We start from the raw sequence: 26,770 nt of genomic DNA on the forward strand, positions 1-26,770 counted from the left end.
GAGGAGGGTTGGGGGACACACTTGATCACAACACAAGCAGCTCATATAATATAAACACACACACACGCACACAGTTACATGTACACAAGAAAGAAGCTATGGAAGAATCATAGACTGACAGGAGTGAAAATGAAGCTGCAGCACAGAGAATAGGGGCCCCCAGCTCTTTGTTCCCTGCTGCATTTCATTATCTGAAACGCCAGCCAACACACACACGCGCACACAGAGACAGGGAAAACGCACTTCCCCCTCCCCTAAAGCTGTCTGCCTTCCACTCCTTGCACACCGCATACACATAAAAAAGAAGAGGAAAATAGAGATACTGCGTCAGTGCCATTCGCTGGCATCTGGAGTCGGTCATGACAAGCGTGTCTGCATGGTCATCTTTAAATCAGCAAGCACAGAAACTGCTCTTGAGTGCCCCTCAGCTGCTCTGTATAGGAAACACTGTCCGATAACTTCCCTTTTTAAATACAACAAAAGGATATGTGGGCTTGATTGAAGCAAGTATTGATATTCTATCTGGGGGAGCTTTTAGCTGTTTTTTTTTTTCAATTCTTGTTGTCTCTCTGTTGGTCCTCTTGTTTCTCCCACCTCGCTCACCCCTCTCTGTCCCTCTGTTTTCCCACGGTGATCGATAGCTCATTACAATCATTGACTGCAGCTCATCAGCACCTGTTAGAACTGCAGAGACAGAAAAAGGTGCAAGTGGTACTTTAAGATTATCAATAAGTTGTCAGATCTTTATAGAAATCGGCTTATCGTTTTGGATTTGTTCTTTTTTACATGGGCATTCATTGCTGCAGGTGTCTAGTGTGTCTCTGTTTTCTGGTCCTCATTCTTGGGGAACATCTTATTATGCAACTCACGTGAGTACCATGGTTTGTTGCTATGGTGATTGCCAAGGGAGCTCGAGTATTATAGGTGTTTATCCTAGACAGGAGAAGGCTACTCTCTATCTATCAGGACGTGCCACACAGTTTGGACCACACAGTAAGATCAACACAGTCACATAAGGGCAAATGGAAGACATATTCAAGAGCAAATGTTAACTGCAACACAATTTAGATGCTTTTATTTTAAATATAAATTAACCAGGTAACAAACAACATTGTTCAAATACAAAGTTGTTGGTTTAAAGCATCACCAAGATTTGTGTTTGCAGAGTATGGATTGTTAGATAAGAGAGCAAAAAGGGATGAATGGGTTGAACCAGAGGCACTATTAGAAACACCACACCCTGGTTAAAAGCACTAAGAACTGGTTTTAAAAAATAATAAAACTTCTAGAAATCCCCCACAAAATGTCTCTGATGATTTGATCCCAACTAAGAGGAAAATTGTCATAAAAGTTTACATTTTTAAGAAAATAGTGGATATAAATGGAGGAAAACAATGGCAGCTGGAATAAAGCAGAAGTGTCTCCCTTCATGCATAAATTACACACATCATTTACATATTCATCATGTTTTGTGTTATAATGAGAGTATTTGCTTAATAGCTTCACCACCACTGGCAGCTTTTGTTTGACACAACAGAATTTAGAGAGTGGGGGGAAAAAAAGAGGAAAAACAAAGGACTGTAGGTCATCTTGGTAAAGTGGGTGAGGTCAATGGTACACAATCAATTTTACTGATAATCGCATCAATCATAATGCTGTACAGTGGAAACAAAAACAACCTACTCAGAGCTCTTAGAGCAGTGAAATGAAGCACAGAGGGGGAGGTGGTAAAAGTTAATTAAAACAACACAGCTTTCTCCAAACTCATGGCTCTGGTTGTCCTTCTCTTGTCTCAGTGGAATAAGTAACCGCAGCTGTAATCACCTGCAGGGTTGCCACCAAGATCATTCCTTCAGGTGGTAAAATAGTCCTTCAGATGGCAATTAAGACTGGCGGTTTGTGTAGGTTCTATGAAGAAACAAAAGTTATGAATGTTTGAGTAAAGTGATGTTAGCTATGTACGTTAAGATGCATAATGATAAACTGAGAGTTAACGATTTAAAAAGTGAAGAAAGGAAATTAGCGGAATAAAGTGGGATGGAAATGTAGAGACAGGGGGAAGGGCAACGGAAGAATGAGCTACAAATGAGAGCGATGGCAGTGGCAGGTTGGCACGGTGCCATCCAGTCAGGACTAAAGCAGGGCGGGCATGGGCATGGGTGCAGGGGCGAGGAGGATGATAGCGAACGACGAAGAGAAACAGATCTCCACACTGCTTCGGTGATGCCACCTTGGCACAGTGAGAGTCGGGCATTATAAACGGAAAACCGGGCAGAGAAAAGGAAGATACGGAAAAGATGCGGGCAAAGCGCAGCATTGAAGTAAGTGAGATACCATCTTGCAGACGATGACTCAGATGTGAATGAATGACGAAGGCATAAAAGGATGCTGAAGATGTAAATGGATGATTCTTTAAAAGTGACCATCTGCTTCGAGATGTGCAATGGATTCTGAAAATGCAATGATCATTTTTACTTTTTGCCCCCTTTTTGTACCAGACGAAGTGTGCCAGCCAGGAGGCAGTGTGCCAGTTTGTCCTCATGGCATACTCGAAGCCCTTAAACAGATGGCGGAGAATTGTTACACTCAAAGACAAAGGGACTCCCCTTAGAGGATTTATCTCTGATCGTTGTTTGTTTACTCGGAGGAAGCCTAGAAGGATTGCCCGGGCAATGATTGCCAGTGGTTTCAATGGCAAATTGGCAGCGGGGTACAGGAAGAAAGGTGGCATGCTGCCAAGGAAACACAGTTGTAAACAAACATCTGCATCTTTAGCGGATTTTTTTTTAAATGCCTTGGACATTTTTAGTTTAGACATCCCCTCAAGGGATAGACTAAAAACAGAGATGGCATAATGCCAAACAAAAACCGCTAGGCACTTAAAGATGCCATCAAAGCTATACAGGCAGGTGGAGAATGGCAGCTCATTGATACATGATAGTATAAAGAGACTCACAAATGCAGCTTTTGCAAGTCTATGGATCAACAAGCCCATTGGCTAATGCTGTCCCAACCTTGTTCACTTCACTTCACGGAAGATGCTGGACAGTGAAAGGAATGAAGAAGAGTGAGTGTAACATATTTCCTTAGAGAGGATGAAAAATAATGAGCAAAAGAAATAAGGAATGTGGAAAAAATTTTGCTTAACGAAGAACAGTGGGAGTGGGTCGACAGAGATGATGAAGAGCCTTTTTGCTGCACTTGCACACCTGGGATGTTCTTAAAGGGAAATCCCCTCAGAGTGCTATATGTGTTAAAGAGAAGGATGTGTTGGCATCATCTCCAGGGTGTCAAGCTGTGCTTCTTCACTGCCATCCAGGGAGGATGCTGCTGGAGTCGTCAGGGGCGGGCAACAGTCTGGGCATCTCATCTGCAGCTAATTAACAGCCACACACCAATTCTAACAGCCGATCATAATTAGCGATTTAATCGCTCGTCAACGACTAGCCCCCCTCCCCCTTGAAGTCTACCTCCTCTCTGGACACGTGCGGATAAGCCAAGGAACGCTTGATCCCAGCCCCCACCTCCCTCCACTCTTCCTCGATACGTCTTTTCTTCATCCTTGGCTCCAGACTCCAGTGGGATCTTAATTAAGCCCGGGCTTCATTATGCAAATGGAGTACAATAAGCGACAGCAGAGGTGGAGTTGAATACAGACTCGAATGCAAAGATGGAAGTAGAATGCTGGAAATAGGAAATGAGATGGGGACGACTACCAAAATGTATTTTTATTTTTTATTTATTTTTTATAGTTTTTTTTATAAATTTTGTATTGTTCTAACATGGATGTCGTCTGTGCTTGTGGTACTACTGCTGTGGTTTGAGAGCAAACACAATCATGTTACTACACTCTATAGCCTCGGCCACAGGGAAAACTTCCTTGAAATAACTGGATATTCAGAATGTCATCTCTCACAAAGAAAATTCTCGAGGGATAATGACAATGAACCCCTTAAAATCACCAGTATGCTGGATGCAAAGAGAGATGGTAGAGATTGGGGGAAAGAAAAGGAGGCAGACAGAAACACTGACAGTGGCAGCAGCATGGCAGCTAATGTCATCTGAGTTTAATCATCGCATAGGATCATGGGGTTCATGAAAATTCATTTGCATATCATTAAATGGAGAGAGGTTATTTGGTACGGGCCAGCAAAATGGGATTGGAAGAAGGAAGGGGGTGAAAAAAAAAGGAAAATGGAGGGGCTCGTTATTAAACTGCAATGTTTTATAGTCTGCCAGCCGATTCATTTAATTTGGGCATAATTAAAATGTGTCAGGCTCAATCAATCATGCCAACAGAGATACTATCAATGCATCAGTCTGAAAAAGGACTAATCAGAGGATATGCACTTGGACACTTTCCAATAACAGTCAATGAGAATGTGGTATAATCCTCTAGAAGCTTGACCAGTTTTCTACTTCCTTCCAATATGCAAAAGTGCAAACGTGTATCTTTCAAATGCTGTAACAGAGGGTGACATTGCACTGTTTCTTTCAGACCATAGATAAGATTTTCAAGTTCGATTTGTTGGTGCATGTCAGTGTGCGTTCCTTATTTGCATAAGTGATGTAATTAGACTGCCCTTTTTGTATGGTGATCAGTTTGGCGACACAAAAATCACTCACACACATACAGTCCTGGGCACACGTAAACAGACTCTGACTGCCAAGACCACCCCCACACCCCTTTCCCAATATATGGAGGGTCTGTTGTCTGTGAGCAGAGAGTGTAAAGATTAACATAATCCAGCTAATAAGTGTGAGTAATATTCACACAGAGGCGCGTGGCATAGTCACTCTCCTGCTGATGCGTATTTGTATCTCATTATAGATGTAAAGTTCTGTGGCTGCCTGCCCGTGTGGTTTTTTTTTGGGGGGGTGGTGGGGGGGGGGGGGGTTGTATTAAGAGGCAGCTTGGTGGGGGTGACAGCAAAGGGTCACAAAGTGTGGCAAGTAGATAGGGCAAGTAATCCTCCACCACTTTTGAAGGGGAACCAAATATTAAAACAGGAGTAGAAATAAAGAAAAAAAAAATTTTTTCTTCAAAGGTGCAGTGTCAGTTTTTAGGCAGAATACAGGAATTATAAATAGTATATTTGCACTTGCAGTCTAGCTCTACAGCATGATTGATTAGGATGGTGTGATGACCATTAAAAAGTCATTTAAAAGATGGATAGGGACCACATTTCCAAATAAAAACCACTTTATACCTGATGAAGTGCTGAACAAACTCTTCTGCAAAGACGTTTACTGATTACTATTGGGGTATGAGTGAGCGTAATGTGAAAAGCTATGTATCAGCTGTGGGACACAACAGGGCAATAGTCTGCGACGCAGTCAGGCAGCGGGTGGTGGCGCTGACTATTATTAGAGCTAGAATTTGAATTTTTTTGTTAAAAGCACATATGTACAAGAAACCCTGTACCAAAAAAAAATGCCACAAACAGCCTTACAGCTGCATGCTTATTAAAATCTGTATGATAGCAGAGTGTAGCTTCAAATAAAAGCTTATCCTCAGAAGCAGAAGGTGTGTCTGAATGAGCGGCTGCATTTGAGCTCTGTCTCTTTAAGTCGGGGCTCCACCACCGCAGCATGCTTTGGGATTCATGCATAAACATGAGCTGGCCTTTCAAGCTCTCTCCTCACATAACCAATCTAAATCTAAATGAGCCCCCTCTACAGATACACCAGCAGGCAATGACATTACCCCCCCTTCCCTCAGCCCCATCCCCAACCCCCTACTCTACTACCCCCAGCGACACATATACACCAGCAGGCAATAATTTCACGCCATCCCTCAAAGCCCCCCCCTCCACCTACGCTCCATGCGCACACATGCACTTGTACCCCCTTTTTGCCGCAACCGCACCGGCTGCACAGTGCTCATTTGATTAAGAGGGGAGGACAGAGAGAAGGAGAAATGGTGGGGGATCACTTTATCACGATGACTTTCGAAGATGGCTATCACCAGATACAAAGCTATCTCAAAGGCCTCTTGTGTGTTTACTTTGTTTTTGCTCTCCCCATGTATCTGCTTTTTCTTTGCTTCCTATAACCAGAAAATAGTTTCTCTAGATATTTTCCTCTGTTGATATTCTGTGTAGTGGCTAAATGAACAGCCCTCCAGCAAGAAAATAACAGACAGTTGCTAGTTTTGGAAAGACTTGTATGTGAAAAACTGCATTCCAGTGCTGTTGCTTCAACCCAATGAAAGATTGTTTTTTTTTTTGTGAGAAAGAGCAAAAATAATAAACTTGTATTCACAGAACTATGCTGTGCTCTTTGTAATGTTTCACATGAATATCAGTTTGTCCTAAAGGTGCTGCAGTATGCAATTTTCCTCCCCTCTCTCCCAGAGTCGTAAAACACATTATCATCATCAGCAGCAGGAGCAGCAATGTAATTCATCCGAGGTCGTTAATATTCATCATATCATTTAGTCACAAAGGAAACTCATCTGGCTGAATGTCAGAGATGTAATTAATGAAGTGACCCTAGAGGTCAAGGCTCCATTCACCAAAAGCCTTCCACACTCATCACAGACACACAACTGCACACCAAATGCTTTCCAGCCAGATGCACCCCCAATACCGAACACACAGCATGTAACACCCTTAAGAGAGCTGATGCCCTGAAATAGAACATTCACAGAGTGACTTTTCTTAGTTAGACCAAAGGGATCACACCAGAGCATGCACCAAAGCAGACTTTATTTAGCTCAGTGGAGTAAGGGGGGAAGGAAAGAGGGAGAAACGCACAACAACAGGGAAAATCTGGGATGAGGATAGAATTGACACACTAAACCACTGGAGCAAGACATAAGGACAGGTGCACATCACAGGTTTCTTTTTGGTCATCACTATGGCAACAACATATCCAGAAAAAAAATTAGGAACTGTTTTACCTACAGTAAGGTCAACAGAGTCTTCTTGTCATTAAAGGACTCTGATATGTACATCTTACAGTCACTACGATCAAGAGAATACAGGAAAAATTAAAATTTTAAATTAGCCATATACAACAAAAGACTGCCTATGTGGTATTTGGAATGCACATTTCTGTACAGAAGAAAGCTCATTGGTATTGTCGTAAACATTGGTTAGTTTGGAAAAAAAAAATGAAAAAAATGTTTTTCAGTCCATATCCTTTGGAAAGCTTGGCTGTGATGTCAGTTGGGAGTCAGAAAAGTGTTTGAGCTGGGCTCACTGACCAAAGACATTGCAACACAGAAAGACACCATACAAGTATTATGTTTGGGGCCTAACTCATTCAAACATCTATGCAAAATCTTCATATGCACTGAAAAGTTAATGCCCTAAAAAGGTTGATCTTAAACTGGAGGCATGACAAAAAAAAAAAAATTCTCAATAGCATGAAATCCATTTTTGTCTTGTAAGTTATAGTATACTGATCAAGAAACCTGATAGAATTGAGCCCCACACATCTACAATTGAAACCATATGTTTGCAGACATTGTATAAAAATATGCATGGCATTTTTATTACGCACTGACATGTAATCAGACTGAATGTGTGCTGAATTGCCAAAGTATTTTGTATTCACAAAATACCACATACACTTTTACGGAAGATATTTTAACTAGGCGCACACCAGCAAACGTAGAATAAAACAACTCAATACTGCTTAGGCTGAATTAATGAAAAAAAGCTGAGAAGAGAAGAAAAATATATAAGGAAGAGAAGTGTTGACCTCCACAATTATGGTGGATCCAAGGGTAACATTTCCAAATACCTTCGGGTGCTGTGGTCATCGGGCATTAACAGGAAAGCCTAAGAATACAATTCTTTTTGTGAGGTGCAGTTTTGGAAACAAAATGTTATCCGGGTGTTTTTCTGCAAAGAGTATTGCTGCACTTTGCATAAGGAGCACATAATCATATGAGTAATAAATATTATGTGAAAATATTAAGGCAACATCTGAAGACATCAGCCAGGAAGTTAAAGCTTGGACACAAATAGGTCTTCTAAATGGACAAAGACTGTACTATGGATAGGTTAGATAGAAATGGGTTTATGATAAATTCATGGTTTACGGCAGACACCAACAAGCTCTGATTTCAGTCAGAGAAATTGTGGACAGAGCTAAAAAGATGAATAAGCAAAAATATATTTTTACCATATATATATTCATATATACAGTGCATGTGAACATATGGTTTCAATTGCTACCTTTGAACAGAATGACAGGAGCATTTTATAAACAGCATCACAGTTATCATTACAGTTTGTAGTCATTAAAGCCTAGTGGTAAAGCGATCAGAGCATGCATCTTTCTACAATATCATTAGAAACTACAGTACATTAGCAGCAAACTGGACATCCTTAAGGGCTGAAGTTCATCACTATGGTATAAAAGAAAAATAAATGTAACATTTCTTAAGAGAAGTAAAACTCTTCAACCACTATATTACAGACTGCCATGGCTCTAGTTTGGGGTTTTGGTTACAGTCTCCAGTGTGCTTATGAGAGGCAGAAAACAGTAGCTTAGATACAGGGACTCCTTCCTTCTCTAAAAACAGCAGTACATCATCAAGTAAACAGTAGCGCTTATTTTTGTAGTTCATATGGTTAAAGTATTATCACATCTTTGGATTTTTGTCTTAAAGCATTAATTATTGTTTAGCTATTATTGTTATATTTTATTATAACAGGTAGAATAAGGACTGGTAGTAAATTAACTGAGAAAAAAAAATTAAGTGTGAAGGGAGAAGGAGGAAAATAAATTAAGAATACAAAAATAACATCAATAACATCCAAAGTTTTTTATCCCCTCAACTTTGCAGGAAAGCTCGGTACATGTGGAAAAGAGAGCTACATGTCAAACATCCAATTAAGTCTTGAGTCAACCATACAAAAGCTAAACACTGTACATTTACCCCTCACACTATTAAACACTTTAGTCTTAATACCTTTTTTTTTAACAATCATCTCATTCAGAGGTGAAAAGCTCAGATCTTTGAAATGCAGAATTGCTTTTGTAGTTTTCCTGAAATGCTTAGTCCAAGTTAAAACTATAGGCCTTTTTTTTTTTTTTTTGGAAACAGGTTTATATGGTTTGAAGATTACGTCTGAAGAGGAGCCATGTTTATCTGAGCATAGAAAGCTTTACATTTATCACATAACATTGTTAAGCCATTGGTATATTTAACTAAAATGGAAAGGCAGTAATTTACCTTACCTAAAAATATGAAAGCTTGTCTTAATCTTTTTATTATCATGACACAATGAAGCAAGAAAGTTTGTGTCATTCCATAAGATTTTTCATTAAGAAATTATTACTAAACACACACAATGTAAATTCGAGTTTGGTTAGAGTTTCCATATACAGTATAATGGTTGAGTGCTATAAAAAATAGTTTACCCCCTTTGGGACAAACTGGACTTTACATACTGTGCTATTTGGGTGGTTATCCACTTGAGGAACATACAAGGAGTCACATGTACAACAGAAGACTTATCATTGGTTATTTGTGGGGGTGGAGTGGTATTCTAGCACCACATCAGTCTGTTGGTTTTCAGTTTACCTATATGAAAGCTGCAGATCACACCCCCTCACCATACAGACGTCCGCTCTGCAGTTTGTTACTGAAAACAAACACATTTAAACTAAACAACAGACATATAAAATTTTGGTTATGAGCTTTGGAATCTGAGACAGTCTTTACAAAAGCTCTATGTAAATACCCATAGGTATTTCAAGGATATTATTCAGTTTGTTCTTGTTTCATTTCCACTGCTTTGTTCTCTTCAAGTTTATTTCTATTCATTTTTTTTGGAGTTCTCTATTTACACTAAAATCTCTTTGACAGTTTATTTTCCAACCTTGACTAGACTGGAACTACATGCTACACAGCTAGTTATCTAGCAATGTCTGGTGTAGGGCCCACTGAGAGTCTGTCATGCAGACTGAGAGGTAGACTGCAGGTCTAGTTGGGCAGTGAGGTCACATACTTGAAGAATGCTCTTTGGCCTCTGTGGCATGGTGTTTTTATGTAAAGATGGAGTTTGGTGTAGCAGGGATTCCAGAGGAATTGGGGTAGAAGAGCTTGCGTCAACAAGAAAGGACAGACCAAGAAATATTTAAGGAGCAATATGAAAAGAGGAAAGCTCTGGTAAAGAGGACTTGGTTTGGGCTCTCCCTAACTAGTTAAGAGAGTTTCTCTTTGGGCCACTGTGGCTCTGGATCTTTGGGGTGTTCATGTTATTGGTTTGGCAGCAGGTAGACAGGGTATCTGTGGTCAAACATAAGTTGAATTAGTGAGTCTGGTGGTAACAGGTCTAAAAGAAGCAGACTGCCTTTTTAAGCTCTGTCTCTCTCTCCTGTCCTAGATGAAAGCTCAGCTGGTTCTCTCTCAGCAGTGTCAGAGGTCAGGCTCCTGGCTCTCTTCTCTTTAGCTCTGGCATTCTGGAACCACACCTGTAAAAAATAATTTTCATTACAATGTATCACATACTACCCTTCAAAAGCTTGGTTTTTCATCTTTAATACTGTTGATTGCTTTTTACTTACTTGGACCACACGTGGAGGCAACCCCAGCTCCCGCCCCAAAGTCTCACACTCAAGGCGGTTTGGTGTGCGGTGGTTCCTGTAGAAGGTTTTAAGCTGAAGTACCTGGAAGTGGCTCATCTGTGTCCTTTGGCGCTGCTGCTGATGGTAATGGTGGTACTGCTGACTTTGTGTCTCACTCATATCTGAACTTTGATCCCCTGCTATTTCAGGACTTAGAGAATCTTGGTCAGCCATACTAGAACTCTCCTCACAAGGGTAGTCATCATCATCATCATCCTCATATTCCTCATCCTCTTCTGGGTTTTTCAGGTTGGTGGATGAACAGTAAGAAGACCCTGGTGGCTTGGGGCTAAACTCTTTGTTGCTCCTGTCATTTTCGGGATTGTGGATAGGAGCAGAGGGGATAGATGGACCTGGTCTGTCTGTGGCAGATGTCAATCCTATCCCACTCTGTCCATTGGATCCATTGCTTATTGACAGATTATAACCTGCTCTTTCAGCCTCTGCCCAGTGACGTGATCTCATATGGGCATCAAGAGCACTCCTAACTTTGAAAAGAGCCCTGCAAAATGGGCAGCGCAGGTGGTTCAGGCCCAAGGTGAAGCTTGATCCTGGTCCCATTGACCGAAACTGTCCTTTTCTTTCTCTTGCCCGTGTATTCTGAAACCAGACCTGTAAAAAAAAAATAAGATTTCTTTAAATTTATCAACACACTGACAAGCATGAGTCAAAACAATTTATTTTGCTCATCAATAAAATTATACCTGAACTACACGTCTTGTGAGACCAACATCTCGTGCAATACTCTCAAGGACTCCTCTGGTGGGGTTAGAGTCCAAACTGTATCGTTGATACAACACTTCAAGCTGTTCTGGAGTGATGGTGGTTCTCTGACGTTTATCCCTCCTGTGCTCCTCATCAACCTCCCTATTGCCTCTTTGACCTTCAAAACTAGTGTCTGATACATGTTTTGTACTCTGCTTTGTTAGGTTCAGGGAATTGTTAGGAGTGTTACTAGAGTGATCAGAGAAAGTGTTCTTAATTTGGATGTTGTTCAAGTGTGAAATCATTGGATGTGTGGGATTGGGATGTATCTGGGACATGGCCCCTGAAAGCATTTGACTTGCCATTAAAGATGGGTTAGGATGAAGCATCATGTAAGGCATGGGTCGGTCCGTGAATCCAGAGTGTAGAAGTTGTACCTGGGACTGAGCAGTAAGAAGATGTCTAGTTTGATGCTCTTGCCATAGTTGGAAGGATGGCAAAGTCAATGGGCAGAGACTACACTGAAATTGAGTGACGGCTTGTGGCTGGGTTTCGGTTGATAGGCACGTTGTTGCATCAGGTGTCCATGATGGAATTTTTTCTGATTTTAGAGCAGAGGAGGAGCTTGATGATGGGTCAACCTCTTTTTCAGAGGGTTGGACTCTTAAAGGACTGCAAGCTTTTCCATGGTCAGATTTAGCCTTAGACAAGATTGGTATAGAACTAGTTTGTGAAGAGGATGCAGCACAATTCTGGGCCATTTCTGTTGGGCTTTGAGGTGGTGTTTCAGATGCTGTTTTCAATGACTGAAAGACCTCTTTCTGTTGCATATCTTCAGCTAAACTACTATTTTGAGTGTTCCCAGAAGCTGGTCCCATGTTAGCTTGAGTAGAAGTTATTTTTACTTCTTGTTTCTTTGTAGCAGATGTTTGTTCACCATCGGATGTTTGATGGTCACTTTCTGAGCAGTGAATGGAAGAATTAAGGGAAGGGGAATCAGGGTGGGTGTAATACTCATAGGTCAAATCCATGGAATTTTCGTTATGATGGTCACCTTGTTCTTCATCCTCAAAGCTATTATCCTGATGATCATCATCAGTCACTTGACAACCATATATTTGTCTGTTGATGTTTTCAAGATTGCTTTTCTCCTCTAATCCATCATCTGTTCCACGGTCTTGATTTTTGCGAGCTCTTTGTCGTGCATTTTGGAACCACACAACAATAACTCTGTTTGGAAGGGACAAGAGAGCAGATAATCTGTCATATTCTTCCTCTCTGGGGTAAGGGGTGGCCTCAAATACTCCCTGCAGGGTCTCCAGCTGTTGCTCTGTAAAACGAGTTCGGGAAGAGCGTCTGCCTCTTTGAGGTTCCTCTGTCATCTGGGGTTGAGGGGAAGAGTTTGCTGAGAGGTCTGGAGAAAGTGAACACGGAGAAAGGGTCAAACTCTGCTTCATTGTTATGTCTTCTCTAAAATCATCCAGGGCTGTGGTAGGGGGATTATTAAAATTGTAAGGAGAATCTTTGTCTCGCTGGCGTTCTTTAAATAACGTGTTGCGAAACCAGTGTTTAATTACTTTGTGAGGCAAACCCGACAAAGAAGACATTTTGTTGATCTCTTCATCACTGGGAAGACTATTAATATCAAAGTGTTTCCTTAAAACAGACAGCTGCTCTTCAGAGATTCTTGTCCTTGTTCTCTTAGCCTGCTGTTGTTCCAATGTACTTGGGCTACCTTGACTTTGCTGTCCATGTTGATTCTGTTGTGAGTGTTGACCAAGCAGAGCTTTGTTAAGCTGTGGGGAATGACCTAACAAAGCTGGGTTGGGTTGGGCTTGCTGGCCAAGTAAAGATGGACTAAGCTGTGGCTGTTGCCCAAGAAGGGTTTGGTTAAGCTGTGGCTGGTAAAATTTTGCCAGTTCAGGGTTTATGCTTGAATCTAACCATGGCTGACTCTGGAGGGCCATAGACTGCATCACAACTGGTGGTAGGAGTGGTAGCTCCATAGGAAAAGGAATTGGTGGTAGTGGAAGCTTCGGTATGGACAATGGTGGTATGGAAAGCTGAGACAAGGAAAGAGGAAGCATGGGTATGTTAGACAATGGAAGAGTTGTTGGGCTTGTAGTATGAGATGTAGCCGTACTAGAGGATTCAGGGAATGGCACTTTCTCCTGTTTAAGCTCAGGGGGCTGAGAAGGAGAAGATTGAGATGATGCAGCAGATGCAGTTATTTTCTGTTCTTTTGTTGTGGTATTTGTTTTATTTATTGGTTCTGAAACAGACTGAATTGGTGAAGATTCCAGTTTTTTCTCTTGATGCTTAACAGAGTCTGTTGGGGTTTCGGGTTCTTTGCATGGGCCTGACGTAGAAGCTGTAGCTTCGGTGGAAACAGCTGAATTCTCTCCTGGCTTTTGCTCGACCAGTGGGTACATCTGGTCATATTGTAGTCTATATTCTTTGGAAAATTTATCTAAAGCATCAGTGGGAAATAACATTCTGTGAAGATACTCTTGGTGGCTTTTTAATATCAGGGCATTAGAAAACAGCTTGCCACAGTCTCTACACTTTTGTCCAGTTTCACAGCATTTTTTCCTTTTGTTTGCAAATCCATTATCTCTAGTCTGTTCTTTTAAATACATGTCTTTGTTGCCTTCTTCTTCTTTACAAATTTTAATCCCCACTTCTATTTTTTCTTTCTGTAAAGGACTAAGTTCATCTTTTTCCTGCTCTGAATACTCCTCCGCTTTACTTTTGTCAGTGTGTTGTACACTCTGCAGTTGGTGTCTGTGTCTGCTTTGTAAATACTGCAGGGCCAGCTCATAGCCGTAACTCTGTAGCAAAGCTTTCAGAGGCTCCCCATTTGCAGCAGCATAGGGCACTCTTGGAGGGGGACATTCTGATCCAAGATGAGTAAAAGAGGAACAAGCAACTTGATGCTTCTGACTTTCATTTACAGCACCTTTCTCCTCTGTTTCTTGTATTACTAAGGAATTTGTTTGTTCTGTTTCTGTTTTATCTTGCTTTTTGGAGGACCCACTGCAGACTACATCAGCCTTGGCATCATTTTGTGAATGGTCATTTGGCTGCCTAACAGTTGAATTTGAATTTTGCTTCTTGGTGTGTTTCTCCTCCGGCTGGGATCTCATTTTGGAATCTGTCTTTACCTGTTCTTCTGGAATTAATTTGGAAGATGCTTCAAAGCCAAGATCTTGGTTCTTTACATTTAATTCCGGGTTAAGCTTTACCTCACCTGACAAGTAAAATGGCAGGAGTAGTTGCTGTTGAAGGGAAAGCAGGTTATCTGGTGCCAGTGAGAAGTGCTGTTTGAAGAGATTTTCTGTCCCTAGGGGGAGGTGGTGGATTGCTTGGGACTGAAGCAGTGCTGTTTGTTGTTGTAGTTGAGCCTGGACCTGTGCTTGAGCTAAATGCTGCTGCTGTAGTAACATCATTTGATTTCTTGATGCAAGGAGCTCTGCCACCCTCTTCTTTTCTTGCTGGGACTCTGTAGGGTCACAGAGGGTTGGTTGATTCTCACCTAATAAGCCTGAGCTCACTGAGGATGAGGTTGAACCGCTTGTCCCATTTGGATTGTTGTCAAAGGGAAAACTTTTGGAGGTTTCGTCTCTGGTGGTAGCAACCTGGGCATTGGTAGAGGGAACTGAACCTGGAAGGGTTAAAGTTGACTCTGGGGTATGCTGAGCTGAGTTCTGAGCAGCACGAGCTCGAGTCTGATGAAGCACAGAACGAAGATGTATGTCCAGTGTGGAACTCTGACTATACCCAACTCCACATAATCTGCAGCGATAAGGTCTAGGATCTGGGCCACGTGGGGACTCATGGGCCATTGAATTTGTGCCAGAGTCTTGCAGGGCTCTTCGAGCCCGATGGAGATGGGATACAGAATTATAATGGACCAGAAGAATTGTTTTTTGAGTAAAAGACTCTGAGCATATGGTGCATTTATAAGGCCTGGATGGATCTAGATAACGATCCATTGTGGGGTTTGAGCTCTTTTTGACAAGAAGGCTAGAAGTAGGTTCTGATACAACCTCCTCTGTCGGGCCTTTCTCAAACTCTGTTGAATTCTTCTCAACACCATTACATTCGTGGAAAACCTCCTTCTCTTTAGGTTTATCTACTTTTTTTTCCTCGCTCACCTCCATGCCCAGTGTTTCTTCATCTATCTTGTCATCATCACCCTCTCCTGCTTCTTGACCAACTTGAGGTGATAAACTAAATTCTTGCTGAACTGAATCCTTATTATGCTCCAGGTATGGTGCAGTGTGTGGTGCTAAGAGAGGATTTTGTCCCTGGGTGCTGTCCTGCTGTGAGTGCGTGTTTTGCATGTGTCTCTGCAGGGCCTCCTGGCTGCGGCATTGTCTTGAACAAAGGGGGCACTCTGTCGCCGCCCTCATGGCATGGTATTGCCAGTGCAGCTGGAGCTTCTCCTGAGTTGGAAATGCCAAGCTGCACCTGCTGCAACGAAACCGGTAACCATGACGATCCGAAAGGGGAGAGGGGTCGCCGGGAGGGGAGATGGGTGGAGAGGAAGGGGGTGTCTGAGTTGGGGACTGAGGAGCCAATGTGTCATTGGAGGGGTGAGTGGTGTTGTCCTCCAGGGGTGGGGTGAGTAGTGCTGTGACATCTTTGGGTGCGGCAACGTTCCCCTCAGTGTTCTCCGTTGAGATGCCTGTGAAATGCACCAGAGTTCGGACCCATGAAAATGTAGTACAGGAGAAATTTTTTGACCAAACAGAAAAACATACTTATTTTTTCAAATTTAATATATTTATAAATACTGTTCAGTTCTATACATATTTTTTTTACAAACCTTTATTTTTTGGTGGATTAACAATAGACTCTGCTGTATGGGAGCAGTTTCCATCATTGCTCTTCATAGGTTTAGAGTTCAGATCATTTTTAGCAATCAGATTCTGTGGTTCTGACTCCAGCGGAGACTCAAGGTGTTCAATGGAAGGTGTCACCTAAAAAGAATATAAAGAAAATATAAAATTCCTACTGCTGTGCCCTTTATAGCCAGTAATACAAAAAACTCATCCAAATTGTGGAGTAAAATAGCAAGCAAATACCAAGTTTTACAAAGATTACATATGCAAATGATTACTTTAACAATGTCATAAATCATCCACATATATCATATGTTTTTCGTTTTGCCTTTATAGCTGTGCAAACGTAAGGCACATCAGTTTGTTAATAAGAATTCTCTTGGTTGAGATAAGCATCCCTGCCCTTCAGTCCCTACATCACATGCCCCAAGGGTTTAATAAAACTTTGCTGAGGTGAATAATTAATTTATTTAAAAATAATTCTTCATATAGGAAACCTCCATCCCCACTGCTTCCAGCAGCAAGGGTAAATAATATATCTATGCAAACAGCTAGCCACCCTGAGAAAGGACAGAAAGCCAAAGATGAGATTTACATGACAAGAGTCTTCACTGTGTAACAGCTTCATAGCTGCAAAAGAGAAGAACAACCACACATACACACTGTAGAGAAAAACTGAAGGTCAGACTTAATCTAGAGAGCGTAATTGGAAAGCAAGGTACATAATGGCCATCATCACCTCAGTCTGAATTAATGAACCTCAATTACTATCAGAGAGAGTGAGGGCGGGGAAGGAGTGGAGGGACAGAGGATGGGGGGGGAAGTACTAAAGGGTCTAGAATATGAAAAAGAGATAGAGCAAAGAGGGAGGAAGTTAGGAAGCAAAGAACACAAAAAAACTGCTGTGGACAGACAGTGAGCTAGAGAGGGGGTAAAGCATACAAAATTGAGAGAGGGCTTGGGTGAGACATCAAGAAAGGGGCAGGACAAAAATAAAAGAGTGATTTGAGAAGCTGGGGAGGATGGGGGGCAGCAGAGGGGAGAAAGGGTGAAAAAAGCAGTCATGAAGAGGAGGGAAAAGAGCAAGAGACAAAGGCCACTTAGCATACAGGCCAGGGAGATGGAGGATGGTGATGTGGATAGATGACTGGTCATTGTTAGTTGGAGAGACACAGTAAAAAGCACAGGGGCCCCTTTTTAGCTTGACTGCACTTCTGGTAATAGAGGGCTACTTAAACATGCATTATAGAAAGACTGGCTTTTCCTACACTCACTCACTCAAACCTACTCTCTTTCCACTATACAAGATGCTCACATACACATCCAAAGAGAACGCGCGGCTGCATCAAAGATGATAGCGAGGAGCTACTTAAACATGCATTAAAAAAAAGCGGCTGCCTTTCTCTCCGGTGCCTTCTTAATGGAATTGTCTCCCTACATTTCAACCATCCCCACCATCCCCCATTGCTTCAGCTTCTCATTTTATTTAACTTCCTGATAAATGCAAGGGCAACAAATACACAGTTACACATGCTTACCGCACTTATGAGCTTATCTACACAGTCTTGCGCCACACTGTGCACTTGTGTTAGATGCAGTCGAAGGTTTGAACATGGGAGTCTAACTTGGCACAATGGGCATTGGACAGTCTGAAATTGAAAAATTTGAATTAGTAAAAAAGAAATCATCCATGAAGTGTTATAATTTAATAATGCATTTATTGCTATATATATATATATATATATATATATATATATATACATATATATATATACATATATATATGGTGTTATATTTTGTCAAGTATTTCAAATGCCTACCTGCTGGTTCTCATTTTGCTGGTGTGTTCTGGGGCGTTTGGTTGGGGTTTCCTTTTCCTCATGTAAAGAAAGCGGCCGCTTTCCCAAAGGCATTGAATCTCTTCTCTCTTGTTCTTTTGTTTTTCCTTCAAGTAAAATTATGAACATTAGGTTAGCTATTTAATATAGAACTAATATTTTATTTGAGGTACTTGCATATATATGTTTAATGATTTGCATGAGCAGCAATACCCGTTTCCTCGGCTGTTTTCCCTCCTAAATAACTCTTGTCTTTGGTTGTATCCAAGGGATCAGTGCTGGTCTCACTGGAAGTCTCCATGTCCTCAGTAAGCTCTCCTAGTAAAGGACAAGACAACATTTATGGTATGCAAACGCAGAGGCTTATGTAATGCAGTCTAACAAACATGCCTATTGCCATTTATATAATTCTTCAGGCAGCCTCTTGCAAGAAGACCATGTATTTTAGCAACACTTCATTCTTCTTGATTGCCTGCAAACCCTATCGATCACACATTGATTCTGCATTAGATTCTCTCAGAGGTGGAGTAGACCTAAAATGGACTGGCAACACACAAGCTCATTTCAATGAGTCTTCATTTGGAGCGAATTAAATCAAAGGATAGATTAATTTCACAAATGAAGCGTTGAACTACTTATTTCAGGGGTTACACAGTCCACACACTCCAGACAATATAAATACAGCTTTTATCTTGAGCAGCCTGTAGAATAATGACTAATCTCCGCCTCCTACAGTCTTTTTCCAGTTGATCTGTTTTAGTCCATTGATTAGCAGATGCTAGTTAGCTGTTGTCAGGGGTGATTGGGGATATAACAAGGATGTGTATTGACTAATCGCTTTGTTTGATCAATATCCCAGCAACAGCCATTGCTCATTTTCTCACAGTTTTCATCTCAATTCTCTGTCTACTCTCTGGCGTCAACAATCCCTCGCAACATGAAATCAAATCCACCCACACATAGGCATAGGCAGTTAACTGCTATCAAGATAAATAAAGGTTTAAAATGTTTTACCAAATTTTAAATAAAACAGTTTGCATGGCTAAAAGGATATTAACGGGAATCCAGAGAATGAATTGGAACAACTGGGGTTTTCTTTTGGTTGCATTGAGCGTATAGCAACGTAGTGCTGTCTGCCCCCCATCTCCTGCGCTTCTTTCAGCCAGCTGACAATGCTGGTCAGGTGGTTGATAAAAGCTACTGCTTTTTTTTCCGTCTTTGCTTAGATAATATATATATATATATATATATATATATATATATATATATATATATATATATATATATATCCATCCATCCATCCATTATCTTACACGCTTGTCCCAATTGGGGTCGCGAGGGGTGCTGGTGCCTATCTCCAGCAGTCAATGGGCGAGAGGCAGGGTACACCCTGGACAGGTTGCCAGTCCATCGCAGGATATATATATATATATATATATATATATATATATATATATATATATATATATATATATATATATATATATATATATATATATATATATATATATATATATTGTGAAAAATACAGCCAGTCATGGCATGGTAATTAAAAATGAATACCCAACAAGCCCATTAGGGTAACACTGATTTAAAGCTATAGTTGAAAAACTATTTTTTCTTTTTTTTTTACATCTATGAAAGAAATAGAAAAATGACAATAAATGCATGTAATACTGTGATACCTACTGTCATCATTATTTTTGCCTCAGTATATAGATTTATTGCTTTTCTGTTTTATGATAGATACAATCACATTTTGCTATACTTTGCATTATTTTGTCTGTTGCTCTTAAAGGGTGGTAAAACTATGGAATTTTGACAGTAAAATGCATTCTAGGAAATGTGAGAAATATGGGAACTGATCAGAGCTTTTGGAACTATGCAAGTTTAAACATGGAATTTAAAGTATTGCAAATTGATCTTTACCTGGAATTTGTACAGTGTTGGGAAAAATATTTTTTAAATAATTAGATTATTATTTCATCCAAGTGCTCGTCACAATGTCTATGCTATTCCTCCAATCTTCACTCCCCATCATATGAACGGATAATTTCTAGTACACTATGTCAATGAGGCCACGCAGTTCAGTCAGTTTGAATGTTTCCATACATTGTCACCTTAAGAGTCATTGAGTCGATGCAATCAGCTTGAATAACTGCAGGATCTGGTGGAATTGTGACTGTTAAGTGCCTCAAGATGATATATGTTGTGAGTTGGCGCTATATACATAAACTGAGTAGAACTGAATCTAATTGAACAGGGAACCAGGGTGTTTTGATTAAATGTTACATTTAGATTCTAGCATGACTACCCTACACTTCATATTCTCACCTGGTATGCCACTTTGGGATTTTCTGATGGTAAAAATGGCTGCCAGCTCTTCTCCGCCCATTGGCTGCAGCTGCAGTAGCCCTTCTCTTTGTTGATGGGCTGATGTTTGACTGTGTTTTAGTACTTGCAGTTTAGAAGAAGAGGAGTGGTTGCATAGAAGACAATGGAACAACCATGAACCTCCATCAACCTCACCATCATACTGCTGCAGGAACTGAAATTAAAGTAGAGAGGGAACAAATATGCAACTTTACTTATAGTATTATAAAACAGCTTTCTACATAGATATCTTCTAATTGGTGAGAGGTATGCAATCATAATTTTTAGCCAGAATAGGATAAAATGTGGTTCTTAGCCTTACCTTGTATACCCGAAAGCTCAGCCCATGGTTTGAAGTGAGGGAATGCCCCTGTAGCTTCTCCAGACTGCTTGTTACAAAGTCACACAGGTTACACCGCAGCTGGACAGGGTTTCCCTTAGTTATGAGGGAAGCGCCTTCCTGACCCCTGTCTCCACCTTCCTGGAGGTGAGCAGCAAGCTGGTAACGGGTGCGGTGTCTGTCAGTCTGGCAATGTAAGGAGAAGTTGGCCCTCAAAGGGGTGGTGTAGCCACACAGTTTACAGTGGCAACCACCTGCTACAAGGGAGCACCACTCAGACTGAGGCAAGGAGCGGGGCGCATTAAGGTGTTTCTCTACAGACTCTAAGCTGTCGGAAGAAAAGCACAAGCAAACAAGGCATTGGAACACACCCTGGGAAAGGGGTGTAGTTGGAGACATAGAGGGAGCTGGAGGAGGAGATGGGGAGGGGGAGGGCGATGGAGTAAGCGTAGACCCAAGGGTGACTGGTTGTTCTGTCACCTGCTGACCAGTCAGTCTCATGTTCAAGGTAAGCTCACCACCTACAATTGAGCATAAAAATTAATACTACTTTACTAATTCTTAATTATTTTTTAATAAGTGATATTAGGATAAATTGAACAACAAATTCCTCACCTGGGTTTTGCAGGTGTTTAAGATGTGGGGCCAGACCCCTACAGTGAGACAGGTAGTAGCCTCTCTGAAGCCGGAGCATGTTGTGTGTATGTTTCTCGCTTGTGGTGTGTATGCGGAGGTTGCGGGCAATGCTGGTTTCATAGTCGCATACGTCACATCGCCACCGCTTGCCATGAGAGTGAGGTTGGGCAGGTGATGTAATTTTAGCAGGCTGGGCAGTGGGTGTTGGAATAGTGAGGGGTAACTTGCTGTATGGCTGCTCATCCACTGGGTGACCACCAGAAGACTTGTTGCTGTTGTTATTGAGAGTGCTTTGCATGTGACCATTTGCATGTCCCCCATTTTGAACATTGTTGAGATGTTTATCAGATTGCATGTGTATGCTGAGGTTGCCCTTTGATGAAGTAGCATAGTCACAGACCTCACAGCGGTAGGGCTTGTAGCCACAGGCGTAGGTTTCACCTCGTGCCAAACGAGGATGAGGTTTCCCCGAAGTGCAGTACCCACACACACCTTGCGGTCCGCCACCACAGACGCACTTTCCCCCGGAGGTGCCACACACACACTGCCCACCCGTCTCTGGATGTTTGTCCTTCATGTGAACTTGTAGAGTATGTTGAGATTTGTAATGCCAGTTACACTTTGGGCATTTGAGAGTCTTGCAAGAATTGCGTGAGTGCATTATTGTCATGTGGCTGGTCAGTGAGTTATTAGAAAGCTCTTGGTTGAGGTTTTTAGGAACACCTTCTCTTTGTTCTTCTTCTTTGTTTTTCTCGTCTTCGATTCCTGTGTCTAACTGACTTTCATTTGGTTCTGGAGCTTTGGCACCATTTCCGTTGGAAATGGAAGTGTGAGGAACCCCTGCCAGCACATCATCTTCTGGTGCACCAGCAGGCTCTATACCTGCCAGCGGAAAAGCCATAGAAGACTGCTGGGATCTAAAGCTCTGTGGAAACCCAGAAATCCAGCCCTGATCTCCCTTAATGTCCTTTACCTCTGTCTCGCTCAGCAGGGAGGAAGAGGATGATGGACAACTGAAGTGCTTTGGAGAGACTGAAGAAATAGGGAAGGGCTTTGGACAAGAGGAGGGAGTGTGGGAGGGCTTTGGAGAGGCGGCTGTTTTGCTGTCGAGTGTGCCACTGGCCATTGCAGTGCTGGAAGAAGAGCTGTACTGGCTCTGTTGAGGTAATAAAGAACATTTGGATTTGGTTTGACTTTGGTTTGAAATGGCCTCCTCCTCTTCCTTACCCTCCTCTTTGCCTCTGCTGCTGAGGGCCGCTGGGAGGCCCCCTGTATGTGAGGCCTCTACCACATCTTCATGTACCTTACGTTCATCTCTCCTTTGCCCTGACAGACATCCCTCCGCAAAGTCTTCTTTAAACCCACACCTTTGTTGCACTTCATTCTCCAGCGGATGTCGGCCACCTTCTTTCTCATCTCCTCCCTCGCCAGCCTTGGACCCCTCTGCGCCCCTCTTCCCCTGCTGAGGCGGGGTCAAGGATTCTTTGGCAGGGGCAATGGCTGAGGTATGAGAGGACGACGACCCCTGCTCAGGAATGACCGCCAGGGTCAGGAGAGGAAGAGATAAAGCCTGAGGACTGAGGTCAGCATCTCTCTCCTCTCCTCCCCCTCCATCCCCTCCTCCTCCCTCACCGGTGTCCATACCAGAGGCTACAGCTGTCGCACATTACAAGACCACCTGTTTTTTTTTTTTTGGACAGACAGAAGATAGAGAGAAAAAGTAGAAAAAATCCATGAGTAATCTTAATACCATTGCATAACAGTGGAGTCATTGATCAGATTCCTTGGAAAACATCTGTTTTATACAACATTCACAGTGCACAATCCAAAGGCTGGTTACCCCGGGGTTAGCGTTAGCCCCTAATGGGAAAATCAATAGCATGAGTGCTAAACTGGGTAGAGGAATGTGGGTAAAGGCTTCACTGGAGGTCTGTAATATTCCTCAGGGAATAGGATTAAATAGAGAACAGTATGCTTTAGAGCTAGAGGGCTTCCATGAAAATGCCGCACAGAAGATACACGAACACTTACTATAACCAGTATATTAGTCTTTGCAGCTTTCACTTTGCATCTGGGAAGACTAATTGTAAGACAACAGGATATCTTGGTATTACATGCTAAACTCCTTCTTGCCAATTTGTAGGATTTATGCTTAATTTTACCAAGGTTTTCACCAGCCCTGAATAAAATTTGAAATACCTATTCAAAACTATTATCTTTTATTTGATATTGTTAAACTTGTTTGAGAAATTGAGTTTTTTTTTTCCAATAAAATATGGACTTATGGACATTAAATCTATGCCCTAGTTTTTTAACACTATTTGCATGTCTTTGGTTCATAATAGTTCATATAATAGGTTAAAGGTTTTTTGTAGTTAATTTTCAAGTAAAAAAAAAAGTCAGCATAATTAAAAGAGGTTTTCTTCTGATCCATAACTAGATCATGGCTGACATATTTAAAATACAATTTGCTTTTATAGCATGAACAAAACAATTATTTACTTTGCAGATGCACTAAAAAATAGATGTAGAAGTTCCTCACTGACATCTGTTAGTCCATGTGTGTTTCACAATCTCATTACTGACCTTTTTTTAATCAAGGTGAGACCTTCATCTACCCTTTCACCTTCCTTTTCAAGAAACCCTCCCCCCTCTTCCTCCTTCTTAAGCACCCCCATCTCTCGTCTGTGTCCAGCCCCCACCCCCTCATCTCTCTCTGCAGCTTCAAGATATATGGCTCATATCGGCACCCTGATAGTGCTTTAATGCACTGTGTTTATGTCACAGGCCACAGACCCTTGCCCACTGCAGCTGTCCACTGTCCTGCCCAGCGATCACTGAGGGGGCCGAGCCTGGCCTGCCAGCAGCTGAGAACAGCCTCTAATCTGATAAAGATTTTCATTTACACTGCAATCAATAACCTGGGGTCTATCGGCAATGTAACTATTTATACAAGCATTCCTGGCTCTGTATTGATCACAAGTGCGGGAAACCATCATTTAACGATGGGTGTGTGTGTGTCTGTCCATTTGTGTGTGTTAATGAGTGCTCATCCTTTTGTGCTTCACATTTTGATTATGTCAATTAAGAACACTCACCTGAGATTAAACATGCATGAGCTTATTACAGGCCCATTAAGGCTGTTTTATAGCAGTGTTTAAATATTAATACATATTACATGCTGGTTATTGGTTAATAACACAACAATGATTTAAAAAATGTAACAAAAAAATAATACATGTAAGCATAGATTCCCTAGTTGGGGTGTGTGTGTGTGTGTGTGTGTGTGTGTGTGTGTGTGTGTGTGTGTGTGTGTGTGTGTGTGTGTGTGTGTGTGTGTGTGTGTGTGTGTGTGTGTGTGTGTGTGTGTGTGAATAGGTGTGTGTGGGTGTATGAGTGTGCAGCACAGAAAGGAAAGGCAGGGATATGAAAGGGGATGAGAGCCAGCAGAGAAGAGTTGTGTGCTTTATACTTTTTTTGTTTTTTGTTTTGTTTTTAGTATAGGACATGGACTTAAAGCTGGATAATGTTATTTGTGAAGAATATGTAGATGGAAGTTGATCTCCAAAAACCCAGAAGGTAAATTACTAATATATATATATATATATATATATATATATATATATATATATATATATATATATATATATATATATATATATATATATATATATATATATATATATATATATATATATATAATATTATTATTTATTTTTTTTCGGAACCATCGTAGCAAAGGGAGGGTTTGTCTAAAAAGAAAAACAGACATCAGCTTGAATAGTTCACCGATCGACTATCCGAGTCTTCCACTTCTGCCTTTGTTTACACTGCGCCCTACTCCAGATTTGCACTTTCTGATTCAACTGAAACCACACTAAAGTTACGTGACAGGTTATTTGATTGGCAAACGTAACAACAAAAATTGGATCCGTAAGAAATACAGGCTGTACTGGCCAAACGCTCTCCCCTCCCTCCCTCTCTTCCCCGGCTCGCTTCCCTCGGCTTCCCCGGATCATCGTAAACAAACGGCGCACTTACATTTCTGCAGCTCCTCCGGTTCAAAGCTCCGCACGCAGAATCTCGAGTCGTCCTGAAAGCAATCGTAAGGAGTATCCGCTCATTCCTTATGTATGATCCTTTGCTATGTTTTAACGGAGCCAAGAAGAGGAAGAAAAAAAATGGGGAAAAGGAGAGAGGGGGGGTTGGAGAGAGGGAGCAGCGGGGTCCAAGTTGTTTCAAAACAACAGTGTAATTAAAGCTACATAGAGTGGCTGTAGTAAACAGAAGAGATGGGGACGGAGGGGTTTGTGCGAGCTCCAGAGGTAGAATGAGTTCTGATCACTGAGGGGAGGAAAAAACACTTGGCTCTTTATTCCTGCTAATTAGTTTCCTTCAAAAAATGGCTGAGATTATGCGCAGTGCGCATGTGCGTAATTGCGCAGACACCGCTAATTAGCCCGTTTGGATCAATAGGATTCCGCGAGAGAGAGCAGAGAGAGAGGGAGAGGAGAGGGAGGGAGGAATGGGAGGCGGAGAGCTCACATCGGAGGCTGGTTTTAGAAAGAGGAAAAATATAGAAAAAGTGTATTTTACAGGTAAAATCGCGACTTTTGGTGAAAATATATAGATGGAAATTCTCTTTTAGATTTATTTAATAAAATCCCATAAGACAAAAATATATAGCTTGAAGCTTTTTTTTCAAGCAAAAACAGAAACAAAAATTTTGAAAACGACGCTTTTTACAATGGAAAGTCTTGAAAAAATAGACAAAATTTTACTCCTATAAACAAAAAATGCGACCTGCACCAAAATGTCTCTTTCTTTTCATTCTCACAAACCCGCTCACCCTCCCAGGCCCCGCAGGACGTTTTTTAATATCTCATATTTACATTTTTAGCCTAGAAAAGATGCAATATCCAATCATAGGTCCATTCTTAGACATAAAACGCACCTCATTACTTTCCAGAAAATAACTGAATATCTGAACTTGAAGGATCTGTTTTATGAAAGTTGAGGATTTAACATCTTAAAACAATTTTACAAAAGTAATATTCCTTTTAAAATATCTCAAATTATTTAACGCAAAAATAAAAGAATAACTGCGTAAAGAGGACGCGCTGTTGATTTTACTTCAGCTGTTTGGGCAGAGTGTATCTCTGATTTAATTTCCATCTTCCTGAAAAATAATAATAATTAAAAAAAAAGAACCTTAATCAAAAAATGACGTGTCCATTTCAATGTTTGTCCTTAGACAAGACCTTTAGGGCGTTATTTTTCATCCGCCTTCTCCGATCGTCCGACCTTACAACTCAGTTCCATTGTTATGATAATGCTATTGTGGATTTCACGCTGGATGTGCAATCTGTCGATCCCCCATATATTTAAATAGTCAACATTGCATTTATTTTAAGTTCAAAATGTATGCTCTTTAAAAATAT

The 26,770-nt window shown here is 41.3% G+C and overlaps 1 protein-coding gene across 1 annotated transcript; it reads right to left on the bottom strand.

Moving 5' to 3' along the window:
* Nucleotides 1-9,040: 9,040 nt before the first annotated feature.
* LOC119772400 (zinc finger homeobox protein 4-like) lies at nt 9,041-25,743 on the bottom strand. Its single transcript, XM_038268803.1, has 11 exons — nt 25,371-25,743; nt 21,309-23,007; nt 20,676-21,214; nt 20,315-20,528; nt 18,194-18,298; nt 17,963-18,087; nt 17,681-17,791; nt 16,127-16,280; nt 11,295-15,985; nt 10,531-11,202; nt 9,041-10,437 (listed from the first exon to the last, which is right to left on the bottom strand). Exons 2-11 carry the CDS (start codon nt 22,969-22,971, stop codon nt 10,321-10,323), a joined length of 8,391 nt encoding a protein of 2,796 aa, XP_038124731.1. The 5' UTR covers nt 22,972-23,007; nt 25,371-25,743; the 3' UTR covers nt 9,041-10,320.
* Between the last annotated feature and the right edge of the window lie 1,027 nt (nt 25,744-26,770).

This window comes from Cyprinodon tularosa, unplaced genomic scaffold (assembly GCF_016077235.1).
Source record: "Cyprinodon tularosa strain WSP-4 unplaced genomic scaffold, ASM1607723v1 ctg71, whole genome shotgun sequence".
NCBI lineage: Eukaryota > Metazoa > Chordata > Actinopteri > Cyprinodontiformes > Cyprinodontidae > Cyprinodon > Cyprinodon tularosa.